The 27,552-nt window shown below is 34.4% G+C and overlaps 1 protein-coding gene across 1 annotated transcript; it reads right to left on the bottom strand.

The window, feature by feature from the left end:
- Nucleotides 1–7,254: 7,254 nt before the first annotated feature.
- LOC128286816 (uncharacterized) lies at nucleotides 7,255–7,944 on the bottom strand. The gene is made up of 2 exons (XM_053024539.1): nucleotides 7,524–7,944; nucleotides 7,255–7,457 (listed from the first exon to the last, which is right to left on the bottom strand). Exons 1-2 carry the CDS (start codon nucleotides 7,942–7,944, stop codon nucleotides 7,255–7,257), a joined length of 624 nt encoding a protein of 207 aa, XP_052880499.1.
- Nucleotides 7,945–27,552: the final 19,608 nt, after the last annotated feature.

The following is a 27,552-nucleotide window of genomic DNA, read 5'->3' on the forward strand; positions in this document are numbered from 1 at the left end:
GTGTTCGACCCCATGTAACTCTCTGACTTGTACAGACAACCATGACACATGCCCGTGTACTGGACCGTGTGGTTAATTAAATTCTTTCGAAATTAGGTGTTGGTTTCACACGGCCAAGACACACGCCCGTGTTCTAGGCCGTGTAGCACATACGGCTGAGACACATGCCCTTGTCTCTGCCCGTGTGCTCAATACTGAGTATTCTATTTTCTCAAAATGTAAGGTATTGGGGACACACTGCCTAACCACATGCCTATGTATCAGGCCATGTGTCACACACGGTCTAGAAACATGCCCGTGTGTCTGCCCGTATGGACAAAATAAAGCCATTTCTAGCTTCATTTCTCACCTAAAACCACACCAATGATCTACGATTAAACTCATATCCAAATACCAACCATTTCAAGCATTCAAATTAAGCAAACTCTATCGTTCAACATGGCATATCATTGCATGCATACATGTTTATAATCTTACCTTGGTATATTCCATATGATAGGCATAATTTGAACAACCTTTTAACATGTATATAACTACCATAGTATGACATTACAAGTATATGAAAAATAACCATTACTAGTCATTCCAATGGCTAGATTACAAACCATACTTAAGCCATCAATGGTCAGGTTCGCCTATACATGCCATTATACCAAAATGATTATACTATATATACCCAAAATAAGCTAGTGGATAGTGTGATGATGCTCCAATTATCTCCAACCTTCGCAAGCATCCGAGCACTATAAAACAAGAGAAAATAAAATGGAGTAAGCATTACATGCTTAGTAAGTTCGTATAACGGAAACTAAACTTGTAAATCGCGTTTATTAAATCTACGCATACAATATCATGTTTTCCTTCCATTTGGAAAATTGCCTACACACATGCATTCAATCAAACATGTTAGTTAAAAAATTTATATAAATATCAAGTAAGGATGGATGAGCTCATCATGCAATATTCTCTCAAGCCATTATTCATTTCATCTCATAAATCCCTTATCGTGCCAAGAGTTTTGTGTCCGTTGAATCATTGAAATTCCGATGGATGCTCAAGTAGTACACTCGAAGTGTACGATTCCATAATCCATCAATTCTTATTAAGAGTACTCATTAGGGCACTTAATCAAAGAACACACTCTCGAGCCACATATCGTATAACAGGGTTACCAATCCGGGCTAAATCCTTTATGTAACGTATGTTCAGAAGAGCTCAATTAGGATTACCAGTCCAGGCTAAATCTTAATTGTAACATATACTCGAGAGTTATCGTCTCAAGATTACCCGTTCGGGATAAATCCTTTCTATAATGAGGTCAATAGGATTACTCATCCGAGCTAAATTCCATCAGCAACAAATGCAGGACCTCATTCATTTCGGGAAAGCACATATATTCATCGGAATTCAATATTCGAACGAGACTTAAACCTTTTTCACCATTTCAAGCATGTATTCAAATTTTCATTATAGCAATCAAATATTTCACATCAATATAAGTCACATTTCATAGCAACAAACATTCAATTAAGCATATTCATATGCTCGATTAAGTTACACGAACTTACTTCGACTCTTGTTCGCGTATATAATCTACTAATCCAAAACCTTTTCTTTTCCTTGGTCTAACCTTGAATTTATGTTGTCTGGATCTATATAAATGATTTTAACCATCAATTACACACATTTCATATTCAATTGGACTCAATTTATGTCCTAGGCAAACTTACCATTTTGCCTCTAATTTTCCATAAATTCCAATTTCTTCTCTAGGCTCGGAAAATGAAATTTGTGCAATTTACTCCCTATTCCAAGCCTAACCAAAATCCCATCACAAAATTTACAGCACATGTATTCATAAAAATTCAAAATTTTTCATCAAATTTCACAACTTTACATTTTAGTCCCTAAATCATGTTTTCATCATAAATCACTTTGTAAAAGTTGTTTATCTATCAACAACCTTTCATTTTCTGCCATAAATTTCTAATTTTTAGCATATTCATCCATGACCCAATTTTTATACTTTGATAACTTTTCAAATTGATCCCCCAAATAGATAGATTAAGTTATCCCGGTTTCAAAAATATTAAAATTACTAAAAATGGGACAAGAAAACTTACCTAATTAAACCATGAAAGTTTCTTCTCTCTCTCCTAGGGTTTCCATGTATTTTAGGTTGAAGATGACATAAAAAAATAAGATGATATCTTTTATCATCTTTTAATTAATTAAATATTTATCAATTCCCTATCTAGTCGTTACCCTTTTTCTAAATTTCCATAGATGAGTCACCAAAATATCTACATACTTTTCCTTAATGGTCTAATTACCATATAAGCACCTCAAGTTTTAAATTTCATAGCTATTTAATACTTTTAGCTACTAGAATTCAACTTTTGCATTTTATGCGATTTAGTCCTTGTCGTAATTAAGTACAAAATCAATAAAATTTTCTTATCGAGTTTTTCACATGACATTTCTATCATATTACGGACCATGTAATAAAATAAAAAATAAAATTTACTTTTGACTCATATTTGTGGTCTCGAAACCATTGTTCCGATTTCACTAAAATTGGTTTGTTACAATGAACAAGCCTATAAGATCGTTGATGATATGGCTATGAATTTGTATATATGGCCTAATGAAATATTCATGTACAAATCAAAGCCTTCAATAGTAAAAGCTGTAAATAAGGATGACGACAAAGATTGATACAAGAATCCTAGAAAAGCTTAACCATTTAGAGATGATTGTTAAGTCGATGAGAATGGAGCCATATTCTGAAGGCCAATTAGAAGAGGTAAGTTACATTGGCAATAGGGGTTGAGATCCCTGGTTGGAGGGATCATCCGAACCTCAAATGGGGAGGCAACCAATGAAGTGCAAACCCAAAAAAACCTCCTTACCAACCTCTACCATTACAACAAAGAACCGTGGGGAATGTCCATGTTGCATTTGGTCAAAGATTCGATCAACTAGTAAGGATATGCAAACAATGAAGACGAACATTTGACAAGTCCAAGCCACATGTCGAACTCAAATCCCAAAAAGATAGTCTCTATGACCAAATGATTCAACTAATGAATATGATCCAAAAGCAAAATGGCTGGAGCATCCCCAGTAATACGAAGAACAATCCTCAGAGAGATGGGAAGGAGCACATAAAAGCGATCACCTTGCGCTTGAGGAAGACACTTGAAAAGCTGAAAGAGCCCATCCATGAAGAGGAGAATGTTCCTGAAGAGGTCGACAAACCCATGGAGGAGGAAGTCAAGCGCAATGAGATGATTGAGGATACAACCAAACCAGTTTTGAATCAGTTATCAGATATCCAAGCATGACGAAAGTACCATTCTCAATGAGATTAAAGTATAAGAAAAAGATTGACAAGGTAGATTTTATAAAATTTCTTAATTTATTTAAATCCCTAAATGCTAATTTACCACTCTAAGAGCTAATCGATAAATTCTCAAAATATGCCAAGTACTTAAAGGAAATTATGACATGGCATAAAAAATTGAAAAAGTGTGAGGAAATTGGCATTGACTCCTCGTGTAACACCCTATACCCAGCCTAGTCGTCGAGCTTGAATAGTAGGATGTTACACCACCGTCTTGCATCATGTTCATCTCAAATCATCACGTTATTACGCATCCATTTTTTTATTAACATAACATTCACATGAATTGTAAGTCATACATTTACTTTTTATCGATAAAACATGTCAAACATTCATTAAATAAACATAAAAATAAGTACTAAAGTTGCATTAGGACCACTTAGCAAAATTTCCCAAACCGTTACATAAGTATCAAACTAAAAAGATGTTATCGCTAATTCTCTCAAGTGGTATCGATGTCGCTTGGAAAATCAATACCAGACTAGCTTATTGTTTCTCGTCTTAAAAACCCAACAATTAGAAAATATCGGTACTACAAAACAGGTATCAATAATTGCACCCCAAGTATTGATACTCGTGATAAAATATCGATACCAACTAGCAAAATTGACGTTCTGCACTTCAAAAATTTCAGAGGTATCATTTTTAAAACCCGAATATCGGTACCTCTACTATAGACCTTAAAAACACAGCATATATCAGCATATAAATCATACCAAAATAGTTCTAAATGACATACATCAGTTACCTCATAAAATAAACACCAAAATGTTCCATATAGCAGTCCCAAACATCATATTTTAAGTCCATAAATCATTAAGTTTAATAGGCATGCAATTGACTAAAAATTATAGCAAAACCGATATAAAATTTACCACATTGCCTTTTATTCCCTAAAACAAAAATAATAAAAGAACACCTACTAATAGAAACTAAAGCTCTGGCTTAGATCACCCCTCGAAACCACACCTCTCACACCGACACTACTTATCTGTAATGGTTAAAAAGGAGTGAGTGAGCTTAACAAGCTCAGTGAATGCTCAGAACAACCACAATGCAAACAAGTCATTATGCATCAAAAAAGCAGACATGCAACATAATTATAACATATTCTATTCCTATGTCCTATTTTACACATTTAATCATCTTTTATGAATATTTACGCATTATTCACGTGAATATTTAAACATATATCACAACACATATTAATCACATTTAGTCACTTTCAGTCATGTTTTATGATAGTTTGGCTCTTAAGGATATGAAACATAATGTGGAGTCTATCGCCACACATCATATACACGGATCTCCAACACACCAAAATGACTCAAAGAGTCAAACATGTCCCATAAGTGAAGCATATAGCTAACACTCTCCAACGCACCAAACACACATATCACGGTGAATGAAGCTTAGTTCACATTCCCTTATCTTTATGAAAATTGTCCCTAGGCCTCAACACCCCATATATCACAACACAAAGGTGAGTACTCACAATATTATGGCATGCAAACTATATCCAACGGTCTCATAATATCACAAGGCCAAATTATCCATATTATTATCACATATTTACTTACCGATTTTCCACACATATTCACTGCATATTCACATTAGTAGCACAATATAATTATTATCACATGGCATGAATGACATACCCACATATTTACCGTCACATGTCATGAACAACACACCCTCATATTCACTTTCACATCATTCATCATAAGCTTATAGCATATGTCATAGCATCTCTTATATGTTCATAATTTGACAATTTCACAATTTCACAGGCATACATATATCACATTTTATCACATGTGTGAGGACACTTACTCTTGAAATTCATAGTAGGGGTTTAGGGTAACTCTAAATTCCCAATTACACAATAAATCATCTAAGAGGAACCATTCCAAAACACTCACTAGAAATATACTTTCACCGAAAAATCAAAGCTTAGACAAGATTTTATTTTCCTTGTCTCTACTCGTTGAAGGTCCTATTGACTCCAAAACTTCAACAAGACAAACCACACAAACATACAATTAACAATCAGTCATCAACTCACCTTAACTAATAAAAACAATTGCCTAAACTACATTCACTATTAACCGAAACCTTCAACATAGAAAACTTTAAATTCAAATATCCCAACCTACAATTAATGTTTTTGCATTAAATGAATTCCGTTCATCTACATATTCATCTACGACTAATTCCCAACCTTTAAACTACACAAAAAAACACATTTTAAGGTATCAACATTTTTCGACAAGTTTTGGCCATTATGACAAAAAGTCATTAAAGCTTAAGAAATTCTTAATGAAATGTCAGTGTAATTTTAGAAACCTTCTAATCATGTTAAAACAAGTTACAAACACTTTAAAACCACATTTTAATCCACAATCCTGAAATTCATCATTAACAACAAATTTTTTTGGTTTTATTTAAAACATGTTTTTTAATGGCTAATAATTCAGTTTAAATAACTAAATAACATTTAGTACTATTAGAAAGACAAATGGTTACCTTCAATGCAAGAAAATCGAGCTTTGATGCAAATCCGAGAAAACCCGCTCTTGAAGAAGATGAAATTAATTAGGTTTTAGGATGTTTTCTTGAAGATTTATGAAGGTTTAAGGCTTTGGGAATGATGGAAATCAAAGTAATGTAATTTTGGAAATAAAAATCAATTGGGAGAGCAAGGGACGAAAACACTATGGAGAAGAAGAAAGCTATCGTAAAAAAAAAGCCAAGAACTGGAGTTTTTAGGTTGAATTTAAAATTCTAGGTAAATTGCTTCATAAAAACTCTCAGTTTTGACTCTTTTACAAATTAGTCCTATTTTCAAAATTAAATGTATTTAAAATTAATTTTTAGAAATTGACTTAATTTCCTAATATATATTGTCGAGAACATTATCAATTACCAAACTTACGAAATTCTGAGCACATATAAGCTAAAATTCCTAAAATACACTTGAAACTTCTAAGCCCAATTTTGAGGTGGTACAATTCTCCCCCTCTAAAAAGAATTTCGTCTTTGAAATTTACCTGAGCTAAAAAAATAATTATATTGATGTCTCATTGTTTCCTCAATTTCTCAAGTAGCCTCTTCCGTTTGTGGTTGCACCAAAAAATCTTAACCAATAGAACTCTCTTGTTTCGCAAAACCTTCTTTTCACAAGCTAAGATCTCTATTGGTTCCTCTTCATATGTGAGATCAAATCAAACCTCGATCTCCTCAACTAGCACAATATGCAACAGATCTGAACGATACTTCTGAAGCATAGACACATAGAAAACATCATGAATTCACTCAAGTTTCGATTGCAACTTGACTTGATAAGCTACTGGTCCAATCCTCTCAACAACTTCATAAGGCCCAACATACCTTGGGCTTAATTTACTATTTCTTTCAAATCTTAAAACCTTTTTCCATTGGGAAACCTTCAAGAACACCTTATCACCAACTTGAAACTTGATGTCTCAACATTTCAAATCCGTATAAGACTTCTACCTATCAGTTTCTACTTTCAACCTTTCACATATCATCTTCACTTTCTCTTCGATCTCTCAAACTAATTCTAGTCCAACAACCTACTTTTCATATAGCTCTGTCCAATACAAATGAGTCCTAGACTTCCTACCATACAACACCTCAAAAATACTCACTTGGAAACTATTGTTGTATGCAAACTCTACTAAAGGCAAATATTGCTCCCAACTACCACTAAACTCGATCACACAACTCCGCCACATATCTTCTAACACTTGAATTACCCTCTTGATTGGCCATCAGTTTGGGGGTGATAAGCTATAAGTAAGTTTTGACCCCTCTTGCAAGCTCTTTCAAAACCTTGATATAAAATGTGAATCTCTATCAGAGATGATAGATATCGGAACACCATGAAGACGTACAATCTTTGCAATGTACAAATCTGCTAACTTATACAAAGAATAATTGGTACGCACTGCCAAGAAATGCACATTCTTCGAAAATTGATCTACTTTAACCCAAATAGAATCCTTCTTCAATGGAGTCAGTGGAAAACCTGAAACAAAATCTATAGTAATCCTTTCCCACTTCCATTCAGGGATTGAAATTAGTTGCAACAAACTCGAAGGAAAGTGATGTTCAGCTTTCACCTTTTGACAAGCCAAACATCGAGCCACAAAATCCATAACATCACGCTTCAACCCAAGCCACCAATAAATCTTACGAAGATCATGGTACATTTTCCCTCTACAGGGATGTATAGTGTAAGGGCTACTATGTGCCTCAATAAGGATCACTTGTCTTAAATCCTCATCTTGTGGCACACACAATCTACCACAGAAATTCAAGATACCTTTTGCATCAACATCAAAATCTTCCTTAACACCATGCTCAACTTGAGGAATCCTCTTCAACAAATCTCCATCTAAAGGTTGCTTCTCCTTAGTTTGTTGAGCCAAAGTCGGCCTCACTTGAAGTTTAGCTAACAAACAACCATCACTAGCCAAACTCAAGCGCGCAAACATAGCTCTCAACTTCGTCATCGATTTCCTACTCAATGCATCAACAACAACATTTACTTTGCCAGGATGATACTCAATCACAGAGACATAGTCCTTCAAAAGTTCAATCCAACACCTTTTCCTTAAATTCAACTCCTTTTTGGGTGAGGAGGTACTTAAGGCTCTTATGATCCGTGTAAATCACACACTTTTCTCCATACAAATAATGAAGCCAAATCTTAATTGCAAACACCACAACAACTAATATCAAATCATAGGCAGGATAGTTGTGCTCATGCATCTTCAACTACTTGAAAGCATAAGCCACAACTTTACCCTCTAGCATCAAAATACAACCAAGACCCGAATATGAAGCATCACTATAAACCATAAAATATTTTTCAAGTTCTGGTTGAATTAACACAAGTGCCTTCGCCAACACTGCTTTAAGCTATTCAAAAGTCTTTTTCTTTTCATTAGTCCATTCAAACACTGCATCTAATTGAAGTAGTTTCATTAAGGGTGCAGCAATAATGGAAAACCCTTCAATGAATCTACTATAATAACCAGCCAAATCTAAGAAACACTAAACTTCTGTAACACTCCTAGGCGGTTTCCATTCCAAAATTGCCTCAATCTTTTTAGGATCCATTCAAATCCCTTCTATCGAAACAACATGACCTGAGAAAGCCACTTTTTTAAGCCAAAATTCACACTTATTTAACTAATCAAACAACTACTTATCCTTCAAAATCTACAAAACAACCCTTAGATGCTCGTCGTGGTCCTCCTCAAAACGAGAATACACCAAAATATCATCTATGAAGACCACCACAAACTAATTCATGTACGAGTGGAGCACTCAATTTATCAAATCCATGAACGCAGTAGGGGCATTAGTTAAAACAAACGACATCACCAAGAACTCATAATGCCCATACCTAAAAGCAGTTTTTAAAACATTAGACTCCTTTACCTTCAACTGATAATACCTAGATCTAAGATCAATTTTTGAAAACACCATTGTACCTTGAAACTGATCAAAAAAGTCATCAATTCGAGGAGAGGATACTTTTTTCTTAATGGTCAACTTATTCGACTGCTTATAATTAATACACATCCTCGTTGTACCATCTTTTTTCTTCACAAACAAAATCGATGCACCCACCGGTGATACACTCGGTCGAACAAACCCTCTATCAAGCAACTCTTGCAATTGAATCTTTAACTCGTTAAGCTCTTTTGGTGCCATGCGATAAAGTGCAATAGACACCAATGTAGTACCACGATAAAGCTAAATTCCAAACTCCACTTCTCGATCCGGTGGTAAGCTAGGCAGCTCTTCTAGAAGCACATTAGGAAAATTCCTAATGGTGCGAATATCCTAAAATCTCAACTCCTTACTAATCGAATTCATCACGTAAGCTAAGTAAGCTTCACAACCTTTCCCCATCATATTTTCAACCTTCATTGTCAAAACTACATTAGACAAAAATCTCAGTCTTTCACCAACCACAACAATTTCCACCCCATCACTATTCCTCAAAGTAATTCGCTTCATCTCAGACTCTACCTTAGCCTTATGTTTAGTTAACCAATCCATACCAGAATACATCAAAAAAATAGAATGGTAGTTCCATGAGATCCATTGAGAAAACGTGCCCTTGTATCAAAATGGGGCATCTATAATAAAATTTATTCACAATAACACTATCCCCAAAGGAACTAATTACAGTCATACCCAAATCAATCATCTCTGCAAGAATCCCTAACTTACAAGCGAATTTGCTCAAAATATACGAATGTGTAGAACCAAAATCAATCAAAGAAAACAATGGAATTGATTACAAAGTGAAAGTACCTATAATAACGCCAGTTAGATCTTAATCCTCAGGTTCCCTAACAGCTTAAACCCAAGATGGACCTCCAGAATCAACTTATGAAGTAATAGTGTGAGCAAAAATTCGCTATCCAATCAGTCTCCCATTACCTCTACCACGACCTTGGCCCCTAGCAGGCGTAGAAACATGTGCCGAACTCTGAGTCTGTGAAACCTTAACTCTATTCGGGCAATCCCTCAGAAAATGTTCTTCCAAACAACAATTATAATATCCACCTATCAACTTATGACACTCTTCTGGATTTCTACATTCATAATAAGCACAAAACGGCTATCCAGAACCACCGGTCAAACCACCAGTGTTAGCCACAATGTTACTCTACTGTTTAGACTGACTAGATTGAGAACCATGTCTCACAACCCTATCGAAACTATAATTATGTCACCTTCTCTTGGGTGGTCATCCCAAAGCACCATAAAAAGCCCTCTTACCAGTCTCAGCCACCACAGAACAAGCTGACTCAGCCAAAGTCTCCCCAACAACTTTGACTTTTTCCACAAGCTCATCAAACAACTCAACATTTTGGGCCACCAAGTAAACCCAAATCTCAAAATTGAGCCCAAAATGGAACCTCTTACAATGATCCTTTTCAGAAAAACCATCTCAGGACCATACTGACTAAGTTGCACAAACTCTGCCTCATAGTCGGCCACAAACAAACCACCTTGTACAAGGTCCACAAAATTCCTACTTACGAGCTTATATATATTGTTCGCCAATGAACTTCCTCCTAAAAACCTTAAGGAACTAATCCCAACTTAGACGATCAGCAGTTGTACCTCTCTTGACAGTATTCTACGAACTTTAAGCTTCACTATTGAGTGAGGACACTATGCAACCCAATTTCTCTTCATCAGAACATCACATCTGCTCCAAGATCCTTTCAAATCCCTCCAACCAGTACTCAGCTACGGTCAAATCAGTTCTTTTAACTCAATAAAACTCTTTACCACCTAATGCCCAAAGACGTTCAAGCGGCAATCCATGATTCACAGGTGTATGAGTAGAGTTAGCACCAGCAATCCGCTGAAACGCTCTAATTATCGCTTCCATCAGAAGGCCTACACCCTCATCAAGGATGTTCACTCTACGCAATAGCACAAGAGGTACAGAGGATGTATCATCCTCTTGAGCACTAATTCTTGAATTCACACGTCTAGAACACATATCAAACTAATCTAAATACACAAACAAATAAAAAAAAAAGGTCTGAGTGGCGGAGGCAATGATCCAAGTCTTGCTCCTACAACCAATTTTATGATTCAAGGTAATGTGTTCCCATTCCTACCCCACATACATCACAACAAGAGATATCTCACGCAATTCAAGTGTTTAAAATAATTTAATTACATTGATTTATAAATCCATGGGTTACGAAACCCTAATTAGCATATCATCAACAATCACCTAGGTCCAAATGTTATTGAACCTAGGCTCTAATACCACCAAATGTAACACTCTATACCCAACCCGATTGCTGAGCCCGAATACTAGGACGCTATATCACTGTCTCGCATCATGTTCATCTCAAATCTTCATATTATTACGCATGCATATTTTTCTTATTATCATAGCATTCACATGAATCGTAAGTCATGCATTTAATTTTTATCAATAAAACATGTCAAGCATTCATTAAAGAAACATAAAATAAGTACTAAACTTGAATGAGGACCATTTACCAAAATTTCCCAAAATTGTTATCTAGGTATCGATACTAAAAAGGCAATATCGATAATTCTCTCAAGTGGTATCGATATCGCTTGGAAAATCTATACCAAACTAGCTTATTGTTTCTCGTATTAAAAACACAAAAATTGGAAAATATTGGTACTAAAGAATAGGTATCAATAATTTCACCCCAAGTATCGATACTTGTGATAAAATATTGATACCAGCTAGCAAAACTGACATGCTACACTTCAAAAATTTTAGAGGTATCATTTTTAAAACCTGATATCGATATCTCTACTTCAAACCTTAAAAACACCATATATAAAACATTCAAAAATAGTTCTAAACAACATGCATCAATTGCCTCATAAACTAAACACCAAAATGTATCATATAGTAGTCCCAAACATCATATTTTAAGTCCACAAATCATTAAGAATAATAGGCATGCAATCAACTAAAAACCATAACAAAACCAATATCAAATCCACCACATTGCCTTTTATTCCCAAAAACACAAATAACAAAAGAGCACCTACTAATAGCAAATAAAGCTCTGGCTTGAATCACCCTTCGAGACCACACTGGCACTACTTATCTACAATGGTTAAAAAGGAGTGGGTGAGCATTAGGAAATTTAAAGCAGTTTTTTTAGTATTTTATTTGTTTTTGTTAATTTATGGCATTGTAATTTGTTATAATTAACGAGATTAAATTATTTATAAAATACCCCTACAAAGTAGATGCACAATAATTAGAGTTGTCTATGAGCAATGGAGGAAGTACCTGCCATTGGCCAATGGAACCGTCACAATCATTTGAGTAACTTCTTTCCTTATCTTATTAGGGGTTACACATTAAGGACAATGTGTCATCTAAAGTTTAGGGGTAACATAGAAAATTTTTTTAACTTTTTGTGTTTTTCCTTGATTTTTCTTGTCATTTGTGTGCTTGAGCTTGTAGAAATACAAGTGATTGGAGCATGTACATAAGTTGCTTGTATTTACATTAACTTTGGCATAAGGATAGGTGATTTTATATTTTTTATTATTAGACTACTAAGTTTTATATATTACACTGTAAATAGGCATTAAAGCAATTGAATGTACCAAATGATACAAAAAATATAGGGACATGAGTATGCTAGTATGAATGATAAATTGTTGAATTCGTGGTTATTTGGTTGATTAGATTTTTTAATGTTGAGATACCTAGGGATGACCTAAGACATTGTTTGGAATACACCCTGAGCCAGAAAGCTAACCTTGTTAGTTATCTGTAGTACCTCTCTTTTGAGCCAAAAATCACTTCTTGATGAACCTTTATACAAAACCCGAGCCAAAATATAAATTTGCACTCATCCTTTTTTGTTAGTCCTGAACTGCACGACTATAGACATCTGGCCATATTTATTGAGGGTGAAGTAGATACATTATGGTGGATTTTGTAAAAATAGAGTGAAATAGGAGGGATTAGTGAGTTATAGTGATTATAGGTTACCTAAAATATGCAACAAAAGAAAAATTCAAAAAGAAAATCAAAACTAGTGAAAAAAGTGCTTGAAAAGAAAAGGCATTTGTGTGTGAGATGTATTAGAAAAAGAAAATGGGGCAATGTCACAAAAGTAGAAAAGCTTGTTCATTAGTACACAAAAAACTCGTGAGCTAACCATGATTGTTAGCTTATGCTGTGACTTCTTATATGGAGAAATAGGGAAGGTGAGAGAATAAGACATAAGGCGATGAGCGGGAAAGGGTTACTAAGAGGAAAAATAAAGGACAATATGATATGCCAAACTATCTTCATGCTCAAAACTATTTTATCCTTATCATTCTTGAAATCCATACATGTCCCAAGCCTTAGTATGTTACAAGTCGAAAAGTCCTATGTGATCTAGGTAGACTTTGTAACACCCCTAACCCGTATCCATCGCTGAACTAGGGTTATGAGGCATTACCGGACATATCGGAACATTTTATAATCAATTCACAAATATCATTCACACATCATAGCATCATAGTCAAACATCATCATAAAGTCCGTTTATTAGGTCAACAAGACCTTAAACATGCTTTAGGAAGGGGTCAAGACTAAACCAATCTCATACAAAATTTTTCAAAACTAAACAATTTTTCTAAGTTACAAAGGTCACACGCCTGTGTGAACAGGCCATGTGCCTCACACGGCATTAGACACTCTCGTGTGTCTAGGCCATGTCAAAACAGAGCATACATACTGACTTGCTCACACGACCACAAGACATGCCCGTGTGCCTTTGTAACACCCCTATCCCATATCCGTAGCCGGAATAGGTAAAGGGGCATTACCGGACTTGAAACTCATATCCAAACAGTAAAAATTTTGAATTTTTTTTTTATAAAGAACGTTCCTTTAGGTAAATACTAAAGACAGTCTTATTGCTTTACTCACATATGCATCACATAACGACCTTGTGATTTAATCCAAATCAAGCTTAAATATAATCTCAAAATACATACCTGACCAGCTTAACGCGTTGAACGTATTTATTACCAATTGTTACTGTGAAGTTGTATAATCTTATGCTTTACTCGAATCTTCAGCAAAACCTTTAGCTCGAATAGTCCCCACACGTAGTTATCGGGTCTTACCCGGACAAAATCTCCACACGTAGTCATCGGGCCTTACCCGGATATAATCTCCACACGTAGTCAACGGGTCTTACCCAGAATATATTTCCAAGTTTCATGTACATTTAATCACATGTTACAACATTCACATCGACTGTCATATTTGTAATTCATTTGCCTCATCAAATATCTAATAATACACACCTTTCACATTTGGTCATTCGGCCACAATATACACACATCTCCTACATATTTCACACTAGCCATTCGGCTTTACCACATATACATATCTCATTCATATTTCACACTAGCCATTCGGCTTTACCACATATACATATCTCATATATATATTTCACAGTAGCCATTCGGCTTTACCACATATACATATCTCATACATATTTCACATTAGCCATTCGACTTTACCACATATACATATCTCATACATATTTCACACTAGCCATTCGGCTTTACCACATATACATATCTCATACATATCTCACATTAGCCATTCGGCTTTACCACAAATACATATCTCATACATATTTAACATTAGCCATTCGACTTTACCACATATACATATCTCATACATATTTCACACTAGCCATTCGGCTTTACCACATATACATATCTCATACATATTTCACACTAGCCATTCGGCTTTACCACATATACATATTATCTCATACATATTTCACATTAGCCATTCGGCTTTACCACACACATATATATTTATCTTGTACATCAATTTCAGCAATAGCTTATAAGCAACTCAAATAGTTTCATCAATGTTTATAACAAATTCACGTATTCACTACAAGCTGTTTTCCTGAGCAATAGTCACTAAATTATTTATAACTGGAGCTACAAAACTCAAAATCAATTGCCGTTAATTTTCCCTGAATATAGACTCATATATCTTCCATCCATAAAATTTTCAGGATTTTAGGTTTGGCCAATCAATACCAGATTTTTCTTAAATTTTCCCCTGTTTCACTGTTTGACTAATCTGACCACTCTTCACTACAAATCAAATTTCTCATTGTACAGAATTCAAAATATGTTCTATGTGATTTCATTTGAAACTAGACTTATTAAGGAGTCTAAGCATATAAATTTTATCTTATAACCATTTTTGTACAAATTATAATGATTTTCTAAAAACAGAAGAGGGGATTTCGGAGTCATTCTGACACTGTCTCACACAACTTTAAATATCTCTTTATAGGAAATTTCTCTGCTTACACGGTCTCTTTTATAAGAGACTAGACTAATTAAGATTTGATTACATATTTTATTCAGCCTATAATTCCACACCAACAATTTATAGTGATTTTCTAAAATCACGTTACTGCTGTTGTCCTAAGCAAATTATTACAATTTGCTCTTAAATTTCCAAGTCCAATCACTTATGAACTTACCATTTGAGTTTAAGACATATCATGGCCACATCATATCTTATTAAATCAACTCATTATGTCCTATTATGATTGAATTTACTCAATGTTTAATCACTTAAAACTTACCTCGGAAGTGGTCGACGACTAGATATCCACGGCTATTCGTTTACTTTCTCTTTTCCCCTATCCGACTTTGATCCTCTAAGCTCTTGAGCTAAATCAAACAATTTACTTCCCAATCAAACACAATCACACGGCATCCATATACATTTTAGAACCATTCTTAACATATTTACTACTCATTTACAAACAAAATACTCATATCACATTTATAAAACTACAAGCCGAATATACCTATGTGTGACCATCCCAATTTAATCGATTTCTTGTTTTATGCACTACCACATATTCACACATATATATATCTCATACATATTTCACATTAGCCATTTACTCATAAACCCCATTATGTCGAATATTCATTAACCAATAGTCACACACACTACTTATGTACAAAATTTATCCACCCTAGCCTAGAGTTCATTCGCCATTCATCACTCAACCAAACAAAATTTCATAGCAAACTCCTATGATCAAGCACACACATATACTTACATCCCAATACTCATAACATTCAAAATCACATTTTAAGTAAATTATCTTAAACAATGCCGAATCCTTAAGTGATTAAACATCAAATTTTTACTCAATTCCCAAACATATAAACAACATTTATTCATGACATCAAGCATCTTCATTTCGGCTATTACATATATATACACTAGCAATCAAATACTAACATTTACACTTCACCTTAATAGCTAGCTTAGCAAACCTTAATTTAACATATAATTCATACATATCACATTCCAAGCATTCACTCTATTCTATTACTTAAAATACACACATTACTCAATAACTTCCTAGTTCAAATTCGGCAACTACACCAATTCACTAGATGATTTATTATTATTATTATTCATTTATTCAAACTACTTACAATTTCCTTAAACTATCACAATTAACAACCATTTATCTCTTCCATTTTCTACCATGGCCGAATGTTATAACCCAAGCCACACATATTGTTCCTCAAGGCCCTTCAATGACCATATTCGGCACCTCCTTAAGAACAACCCAATTTCAACCTTCAAGAAAGAAGAAAAATATATGTACTAAGAGCTTCAAACTACTTGGCCGAATATCAAACCTCCTAACAATCAAAACTCAAGCCATGGAATGATTAGAACTTGAACTAACCACCTTCTTTATACATAATTTTCCAAGAATTTCAAGGTACTTACCTCTTCCAAATCCTTATCCAAGCCGAACATGAAGCAAGAGAACTCCTTTTCTTCTTCCTTCCTCAAGTCACGGCAAAATGGGGGAGCAAGGATGAAACAACTTTGGTTTCTCCTCCCACTCCCCTCATATTTTATTATTCTTCCCACAACATATTAACACAAAATGTTTATAATATGTTTTACCCCATAGCATGGCCGGCCACTAGCTCAAATTTTGGGTAATTTGACATGCAAACCCTTCATTTTTATAACATGCATTAATAGGCCACTTTACATTTGCCTAGCACATTTCTAAACTTTCTCACATAAGTCCTATTTAATAAAATTCACTTACAATTAACAAAATTCAAATATGAAATTTTCACACATGCATATATACATATAATAAGCATCAAATATGACGGTTAATTATTTTTATGACTCGGTCTTGTGGTCCCGAAACCACTTCCCGACTAGGGTCACATTATGGGTGTCACAACTCTTCCCCCCTTTAGGGATTTTCGTCCCCGAAAATCTTACCGGCAAATAGGATAAGGTAACTTTCTCTCGTTGAGTTCTCTAGATCCCACCTAGTTTCCTCAACTCCGAACTTACGCTTCAGTGCTTTAACTAACAAAACTTTCTTAGTTTGATCATAATAATTCACAGAGATCCACAAAATTGACACTTACTCACTTACTTTTCATTTTGGTAATAACACACATAGGTATAACACAATTTACTCATCGGTCTGAACCCACTAGGTATAGGCTCGAACCCCACACACAGGTTCTAGCCTACTTAACCCAAAGTCCTAATAGACTCGATAGCCATCAACTAATTAGGCTATTAGCCTAGTATACACTTCACCGGTCCCAAATCTACTAGGCACAAGGCCTGAATAACTCAAATATCAAAAATTATCACCATTCATCAGAAATTCTTACCAACTTTCAAATGTCGAAACTTAGTCAAAATAATTTTTTGAACATGATTAACAAAATAGTGTTTATTCACAAGAGCACATATAACTGCATATACCAAGAATCTCATATTCATAATGTATATATATATCACGTACCTTGTCAATTTAATGTCTCGAACTTATTTCATTACCAATTTAGCACAATGTTGTATAATCTCCGACTCTAATTAGTTCACCAGTGTTTAGTCCGTTTAACGAATTTTCTCTTTAGGTCTTACTTACTATTACAAATCAATGCCATCATCTCACACGAGGTCATACATGAAACACACTTCGCATACACAGTGCCCACTGACTGATTTCGCATACATAGCGCTCGATTAAAGAACTCGCACACATAGTGCCTCAATTACCAATCTCGCACACATAGTGCTCGATTGAAGAACTCGCACACATAGTGCCTCAGCTACTGATCTGGCACACATAGTACTCAGTTGAAGAACTTGCACACACAGTGCCTCATAACTCCAGCATGAATGCCTTTGAGGTTTAGCCCGGCTATATCACTAGCACAAATGCTCTTCGGAACTTAGCCCGGATACATTACTAGCACGAATGCTCTTCGAAACTTAGCCCGAATACATCACTAGCACGAATGCTTTTCGAAACTTAGCCCGGATACATCACTAGCACGAATGCTCTTTGGAACTTAGCCCGGATACATCACTAGCACGAATGCTCTTCGGAACTTAGCCCGGATACATCACTAGCACGAATGCTCTTCGGGACTTAGCCCGGATATAACATCAGCAGAATGCTCTTCGGGACTTAGCCCGGATATAACACCAGCACGAATGCTCTTCAGGACTTAGCTCGGCTATAACACCAGCACGAATGCTCTTCGGGACTTAGCCCGGCTATATAACTCTCAATTCTCATGTACATATACATATATAACAATACACATTAGTATATCATTCACATTACTTGAATACAAACACAACATGTTTATCAACCATTCAACTTTCAGTTCCATAGCCACATACAAAGATCACATTTATAGTCGTAACACTCTTTCAAAATTGCATCACTTATACCCTTATAATTCAATCCAAATCAAAATTCAAATACGAGTACATGATACGTAGCTGATCAACTTAAAGATTTAAGCATATCCAAGTGAAGTTATATTGCAAATTCTCCTAGTCAGAAGCTTGCTACAGCTCGATCGGGATCAAAATTCATTACAATACAACAAACACATTTTAATAGTCAAAAATCATCACACTATCACTTTATCACTTTATGGCATGTATAAATAGACACACGCGTGCTACGTTAGTCCTAGAATCGACTAAACCGTAGCTCTGATACCAATAAAATGTAACACCCCTATCCCGTATCCGTCGCCGGAATAGGTAAAGGGGCATTACCGGACTTGAAACTCATATCCGAACAGTAAAAATTTTGAATTTTTTTTTTTATAAAGAACATTCCTTTAGGTAAATACTAAAGACAGTCTTATTGCTTTACTCACATATGCATCACATAACGACCTTGTGATTTAGTCCAAATCAAGCTTAAATATAATCTCAAAATACATACCTGACCAGTTTAACGCGTTAAACGTATTTATTACCAATTGTTACTGTGAAGTTGTATAATCTTATGCTTTACTCGAATCTTCAAAGAAACCTTTAGCTCGAATAGTCCCCACACATAGTTATCGGGTCTTACCCGGACAAAATCTCCACACGTAGTCATCGGGTCTTACCCGGACATAATCTCCACACGTAGTCATCGGGTCTTACTCGGAATATATTTCCAAGTTTCATGTACATTTAATCACATGTTACAACATTCACATCGACTGTCATATTTGTAATTCATTTGCCTCATCAAATATCTAATAATACACACCTTTCACATTTGGTCATTCGGCCACAATATACACACATCTCCTACATATTTCACACTAGTCATTCGGCTTTACCACATATACATATCTCATTCATATTTCACACTAGCCATTCGGCTTTACCACATATACATATCTCATATATATATTTCACAGTAGCCGTTCGGCTTTACCATATATACATATCTCATACATATTTCATACCACATATACATATCTCATACATATTTCACACTAGCCATTCAGCTTTACCACATATACATATCTCATACATATTTCACACTAGCCATTCGGCTTTACCACATATACATATCTCATACATATTTCACACTAGCCATTCGGCTTTACCACATATACATATCTCATACATATTTCACACTAGCCATTTGGCTTTACCACATATACATATCTCATACATATTTCACATTAGCCATTCGGCTTTACCACACACATATATATTTATCTTGTACATCAATTTCAGCAATAGCTTATAAGCAACTCAAATAGTTTCATCAATGTTTACAACAAATTCACATATTCACTACAAGCTGTTTTCCTGAGCAATAGTCACTAAATTATTTATAACTAGAGCTACAAAACTCAAAATCAATTGCTGTTAATTTTCCCTGAATATAGACGCATATATCTTCCATCCATAAAATTTTCAGAATTTTAGGTTTGGCCAATCAATACCAGATTTTTCTTAAAATTTCCCCTGTTTCACTGTTTGACTAATCTGACCACTCTTCACTACGAATCAAATTTCTCATTGTACAGAATTCAAAATATATTCTATGTGATTTCATTTGAAACTAGACTCATTAAGGAGTCTAAGCATATAAATTTTATCTTATAACCATTTTTGTACAAATTATAATGATTTTCTAAAAACAGAATAGGGGATTTCGGAGTCATTCTGACACTATCTCACACAACTTTAAATATCTCTTTATAGGAAATTTCTTTGCTTACACGGTCTCTTTTATAAGAGACTAGACTAATTAAGCTTTGATTACATATTTTATTCAGCCTATAATTCCACACTAACAATTTATAGTGATTTTCTAAAATCACGTTACTGCTGCTGTCCTAAGCAAATTATTACAATTTGCTCTTAAATTTCCAAGTCCAATCACTTATGAACTTACCATTTGAGTTTAAGACATATCATGGCCACATCATATCTTATTAAATCAACTCATTATGTCCTATTATGATTGAATTTACTCAACGTTTAATCACTTAAAACTTACCTCGAAAGTGGTCGACGACTAGATATCCACGGCTATTCGCTTACTTTCTTTTCCCTATCCGACTTTGATCCTCTAAGCTCTTGAGCTAAATCAAACAATTTACTTCCCAATCAAACACAATCACACGGCATCCATATACATTTTAGAACCATTCTTAACATATTTACTACTCATTTACAAACAAAATACTCATATCACATTTATAAAACTACAAGCCGAATATACCTATGTGTGACCATCCCAATTTAATCGATTTCTTGTTTTATGCACTACCACATATTCACACATATATATATCTCATACATATTTCACATTAGCCATTTACTCATAAACCCCATTATGCCGAATATTCATTAACCAATAGTCACACACACTACTTATGTACAAAAATTTATCCACCCTAGCCTAGAGTTCATTCGGCCATTCATCACTCAACCAAACAAAATTTCATAGCAAACTCCTATGATCAAGCACACACATATACTTACATCCCAATACTCATAACATTCAAAATCACATTTTAAGTAAATTATCTTAAACAATGCCGAATCCTTTAGTGATTAAACATCAAATTTTTACTCAATTCCCAAACATATAAACAACATTTATTCATGACATCAAGCATCTTCATTTCGGCTATTACATATATATACACTAGCAATCAAATACTAACATTTACACTTCACCTTAATAGCTAGCTTAGCAAACCTTAATTTAACATATAATTCATACATATCACATTCCAAGCATTCACTCTATTCTATCACTTAAAATACACACATTACTCAATAACTTCCTAGTTCAAATTCGGCAACTACACCAATTCACTAGATGATTTATTATTATTATTATTCATTTATTCAAACTACTTACAATTTCCTTAAACTATCACAATTAACAACCATTTATCTCTTCCATTTTCTACCATGGCCGAATGTTATAACCCAAGCCACACATATTGTTCCTTAAGGCCCTTCAATGACCACATTCGGCACCTCCTTAAGAACAACCCAATTTCAACCTTCAAGAAAGAAGAAAAATATATGTACTAAGAGCTTCAAACTACTTGGCCGAATATCAAACCTCCTAACAATCAAAACTCAAGCCATGGAATGATTAGAACTTGAACTAACCACCTTCTTTATACATAATTTTCCAAGAATTTCAAGGTACTTACTTCTTCCAAATCCTCATCCAAGCCGAACATGAAGCAAGAGAACTCCTTTTCTTCTTCTTTCCTCAAGTCACGGCAAAATGGGGGAGCAAGGATGAAACAACTTTGGTTTCTCCTCCCACTCCCCTCATATTTTATTATTCTTCCCACAACATATTAACACAAAATGTTTATAATATGTTTTACCCCATAGCATGGTCGTCCACTAGCTCAAATTTTGGGTAATTTGACATGCAAACCCTACATTTTTATAACATGCATTAATAGGCCACTTTACATTTCCTAGCACATTTCTAAACTTTCTCACATAAGTCCTATTTAATAAAATTCACTTACAATTAACAAAATTCAAATATGAAATTTTCACACATGCATATATACATATAATAAGCATCAAATATGACGGTTAATTATTTTTATGACTCGGTTTTGTGGTCCCGAAACCATTTCCCGACTTGGGTCACATTAGGGGTGTCACAGCCTTGGCCATGGTCGAAACTAACTTGGGTCACACAGCTAACCACACGCTAGTATGTTTAGACCGTGCTTGAGATTGACTTTAAATTGTAGGACTACCCCAAGGGACACACGGCCATGCAACATGACCGTGTGTCACACACAGTTGAGACACACGCCTGTCTCTACCCGTGTGGACAAAAATAGGCCATTTGAATAGCCAAATTTCCACCCATTTTGGGTCATACCTACAAGCTCAAAATGGCAAATAATTCACAACCAAAATACAACCAAAACATTATCACATTAAGCATCATTTATGCTTCAATATCATTAATCATCTCTATACACAATTCTAACTCAAACATAATAATTTCATGTACCAAAATCATACCATAAACATATGACTCGTATCACATTTTTAACCATTTCAAGATCATAACATACCTTACAAAATAGTTCATTTATCCACACCAAAAATACCATTTTTGCATCACATATCATATACCAAAATTAAACCATTAGTTCAACCATAATCAAGCAATATCTCATGGCATGATATATATATATATATATACATCTCAAAGCATACCACAGTAGTCCTAGCCTATGCATGCCATACTTCAATATTAACATTTTCAAAAGGTACCAAAATAGATTTCAGTAGTGTGGTGATGATCCTCGACGATCCCCGAGCTCACGGTAGCTTCGATAATCTATAAAATAATTAAAAACACACAAAGTAAGCTTTTAAAAGCTTAGTAAGCCATATACAAATAAACTTATCACTTAACATAATTCTAAACCAATTCATCCATGTAGTTCATGGGAAAATACAATCACATAGCCATATCTCTCATATAGCTCATTTGATCATAATTCATTTACATATATCATATGTTCACAAATGTACTTATACTTACCTTTCATTCTCAAACATGATATACCTTTCAAACGTACCTGAATTGGATACAAATTCACATAATTATTCGTTTCTAAGAACGCCCGTTGAATCGTACAGATTCAAATAGTATACATAGATAGCTTAGAAAGCTCGTACAATGCCAACGTCCCAGACATTCTTACATGTAATCAAATATCGATGCCACTGTCCAAGACAGGGTCTTACACGAAATCAAATACGATGCTGATGTCCCAGACATGGTCTTACACGTAAATCTCAAATCGATCCCAACGTCCCAAACGTGGTCTTACACAAAATCACATATCGGAATCCTATGTTATGACATATGTATCCTAATTATTCCTATGGTTCGTACGGGGCTTTCAGACGTCGTCACATTATCGAAACTTTCTCAATTTCACATATTCAGCTTCTATAACCATCCATCACAATTCAATATCATATAAGCATGAATAAATCAATTCAATCACATTTATTTGTATATAGACTTACCTTGTACGAAAATGAACGGAAATGAACGGCTATTCAACTACTTTTGACTTTCCCCGATCTAATTCCGTTTTCTTTGGTTCCTGATCTATACACATTCAAATTTAACTCTTTTATTCAAAAAAAAATCATTCAATTTAATTCTTATATACATATTTATGGCATTTTACAAATTAGCCCTCATATTTTCACATTTTGACATTCAAGTCCCTATTTCATAAAATCACTAAAATATGCATAATTTCTATATACACATGCTTAGCCGAATTTTCCCTTAGCTCATATAAGCCCATATATTTCATTTATTTCACATTTTAGCCCCTAAATTTCTCATTTTCACAAATTAGTCCAAATTTCACAAATTTATCAAAAAATTCAAATACAAAACATATTAACCCAACACATATCTTTCATTTTCCATCAACTATCATCACAAATATCACAATTTCATCAATGGCATAACTCAAATTCATCATCAAATTTAGAAATTTAGACATGGGCTTGATAGATTACTAAGCAACAATATCAAAAACGTAGAAATTATTAAAAATCGAACAAAATTCATACCTTAATTGGGCAAAATGAGTGTCGAACCCTAGCTTAGTCTTTTTCCTTCTTTTTCTTTTTTAATTTAGGCAATGTGGTGAAAGAATGACAACCAAAATTCATTTTATTTTATTTAATATAAATTATTAACTCAATTACCAAATTAACCTTTATTAAACCATTTAAAATCACTTAATGGATGGTCATTAATGTCCATTAACCTTATACATGGTCTAATTACAACATAAAAACCTTTCATTTAATGCCTCATAACAAATAGACATCTTTATCATATAGAATGCAACTTTTGCATTTTCTGCAATTTAGTCCTTTTTCTAAATTAAGCACACAAACGATCAAATTTTTATACGAAAATTTCACACATATTAATTCACATATTATAAGCATATAAAATAATATTCAAATATTTTTTACTCGAATTTGTGGTCCCGAAACTACTATTCCGACTAGGGCCTAAACCGGGCTCAAACTTATTCACAATTTGAAATCATATTGAACAATTTCATTTATGACTATTTGTATTCTACTAGGATAATTAAATTACTTGTATAATTTATTGATGGATTCCTACATTTAAAGACTCTTAATGCTTGTGTACTTTTGTAATATTCTGAACTTATATGTTTGATATCAAAAGTGGTAAGTCAGTTATATATCATGCCAAGATTATATATGAGTATGAAATGCCTATTCATGTGCTCCGAAGCTAACAATTGTACCATACTTGCTCAAGGTTCATTGTTTCATTTTTTTTATTTGTATTGCTTGAGGACAAGTATGACTTAAGTGTGGGGGAGTTTGATATGTCGTAATTTAGTGTAGCAGAATAAACTAGTTTTCATGCTTTAGAAGCTTGAACTTAAAATATTTTAGTTATGTTTTAATTATTTTTTAGCAAGTTCAGTTAAGTTTAATAAGATGTGGTATTCGAGTCTTTTATTAACCTTAGAGGCTAAAAGAGGCCTCAGGATGAGTCAATACACTTTGTGAACGTGCAAGGGACAATTAAAAGACATGATAACTCAATATCGGTCACTAGGTTGCAACATGGACCATTAGATGTCATAACATAAGGAGCAGAGCTGAAGAAACCCAAGAATGCCTTCAATGTTGTGGCACAGCCTGAGGATGTCACAACATACCCCTGAAGACACCCTAAAGTTGAACATACTGCCCTCGGTGTTGCGAAATAGGACCTTGTGTATCGCGACATCGCCTCTATACTGGAAATTAATACGAGCCAAGGGTGTTTTGGTTCTCACAATCCAACTTTAAGATCGGGAACATCAACTAACCAGGGTTAAAGATGACAGTCATTCTAAGTCTATAAATAGGCTCAGCTAACACATGTTGTGGACACCTTTTTACCTTGTATAAGTTTCTCTTTAGATCTAGACTTTAGATTTTCTCTTTTCTTATGTTTTAGATTTTCGTTTTTGTTATTTTCTGTTGGGAAGAAATCAGATTCTAGAATTGTTATCAATTCTATGAGGATTTTGCACTTATTCAATACAATCAGGCTTCTTCTAAACTTTACTCTTGAAACTGTTCTTTATGTTCATTCTTTCATTCAAGTTTACATTGTTTATTAGATTCACGAGGAACTAATCCTCTTATGGGAGATTAGCGAGTGGAAGTATGAATAATTAACTATTTTGTAGGGATTTCTTAACGAGTCAATTGTTTAGGAAAGGAAAAACCTAAACCCTAGGCTTGACAACCCTAGGAAGTCATCAAGGTGACAATTAACCCAAAATTTGTATGGTCTATCCGTGAACACCTTAAACCTGAACTGGTCTGGATTGTGAGGTTAGAAGATAAGTAGTTTTTGTCGACTCAGTATTTCAGTAGACGTATCGGAAGATCCTACTAGGGTATTGACTAGTTGATTGAACAAGAAAACCCAAGTGACAGTTGCTAAAAATTACTGAAGTTAGCTAATCACCCATGCCCAGATTTGATACATATTTCCTTGTTTGATTTCTTGCCTTTCGTTTGTTTAATTTCCTTTTATGTTTTCAGCATAGTTTATTAAAAATCTTCTCTTTTTTATCTTTCGTGCTATAATATGATTAGAGTATTAATTAGATCTATTTATGTTTAAGTTAAAATTAATTTAGTGCTCGCCTCCCTTAAGTACGGTCCTTGGAGTACTCACCTACTCCATTGTAAACTATATTACAACCTGACTTGTATACTTGCGGATATTGTTTTCTCCTATCTTTTGTGCAGGATTTCTACTCTAGACGTTGGTACGTCTGGAGGCGGTCAAAGGTCCATATAAATGTATATATCTTTTAGCCATTTTGTTTATGCTTCTTGTGAGTGAATAAATTATAGTAGAAATGTATTTGAACAGAATGGGTGAATTGGTAAGTTTGGCATGTGTTTATGGTAAGAACTTGTGAACTTTGAATGTGAATTGGTTGATGTATGAAATGTGGTGCCATTGAAGGCATATTGGTTAGGCACTTAGGTTGTATGTTTCGGTATGTTTTATGCTCGTTTGGATGTGTTTTTTATAACATATTGATGGTTGATTTTGGTTTGGCTTGGTACCTAAGGAATTAGTATTATTTTGCCATGTTTTGGAAGCAATTTTAGGTGCTCATGGCATGGGACATGGGCTGTCAGTCGGCCACGTGCCACATATGGTCACACCACACGGCAATGTAGACTATTTAATTTTGCTGCAGGTTTATCTCATACGATCATAGGTTGTTAAACATTCTAATGACACGGTCGTTTGGCCTTATTACGAATCGCATACGGTCTGACACATGGTCTACGACACGCTGGTGTGACCCTATTTTGATTTGCACATGGGCAGGCATATAGTCTACGACATGGTTGTGTGACCCAAATTTCAAATTGTTCACAGTTTGGCCACACGACCTGGGCTCTGTCACACGGCCGTGTGACCCCTGTTTTTAAAATTTTTAAATTTTCCATGTTTTTCTATTTTGTTTCAAATTAGTCTCTGATTTTTTTCCAAACTATGCTTAATGTGAGGATTGAATATTGATATTTAAAGTAATATTTGAATAATTTTATGATGTCATTTGTTTGAATGTGTGTC

The sequence above is a fragment of the Gossypium arboreum genome, chromosome 13, assembly GCF_025698485.1.
Source record: "Gossypium arboreum isolate Shixiya-1 chromosome 13, ASM2569848v2, whole genome shotgun sequence".
Taxonomy (NCBI): Eukaryota; Viridiplantae; Streptophyta; class Magnoliopsida; order Malvales; family Malvaceae; genus Gossypium; species Gossypium arboreum.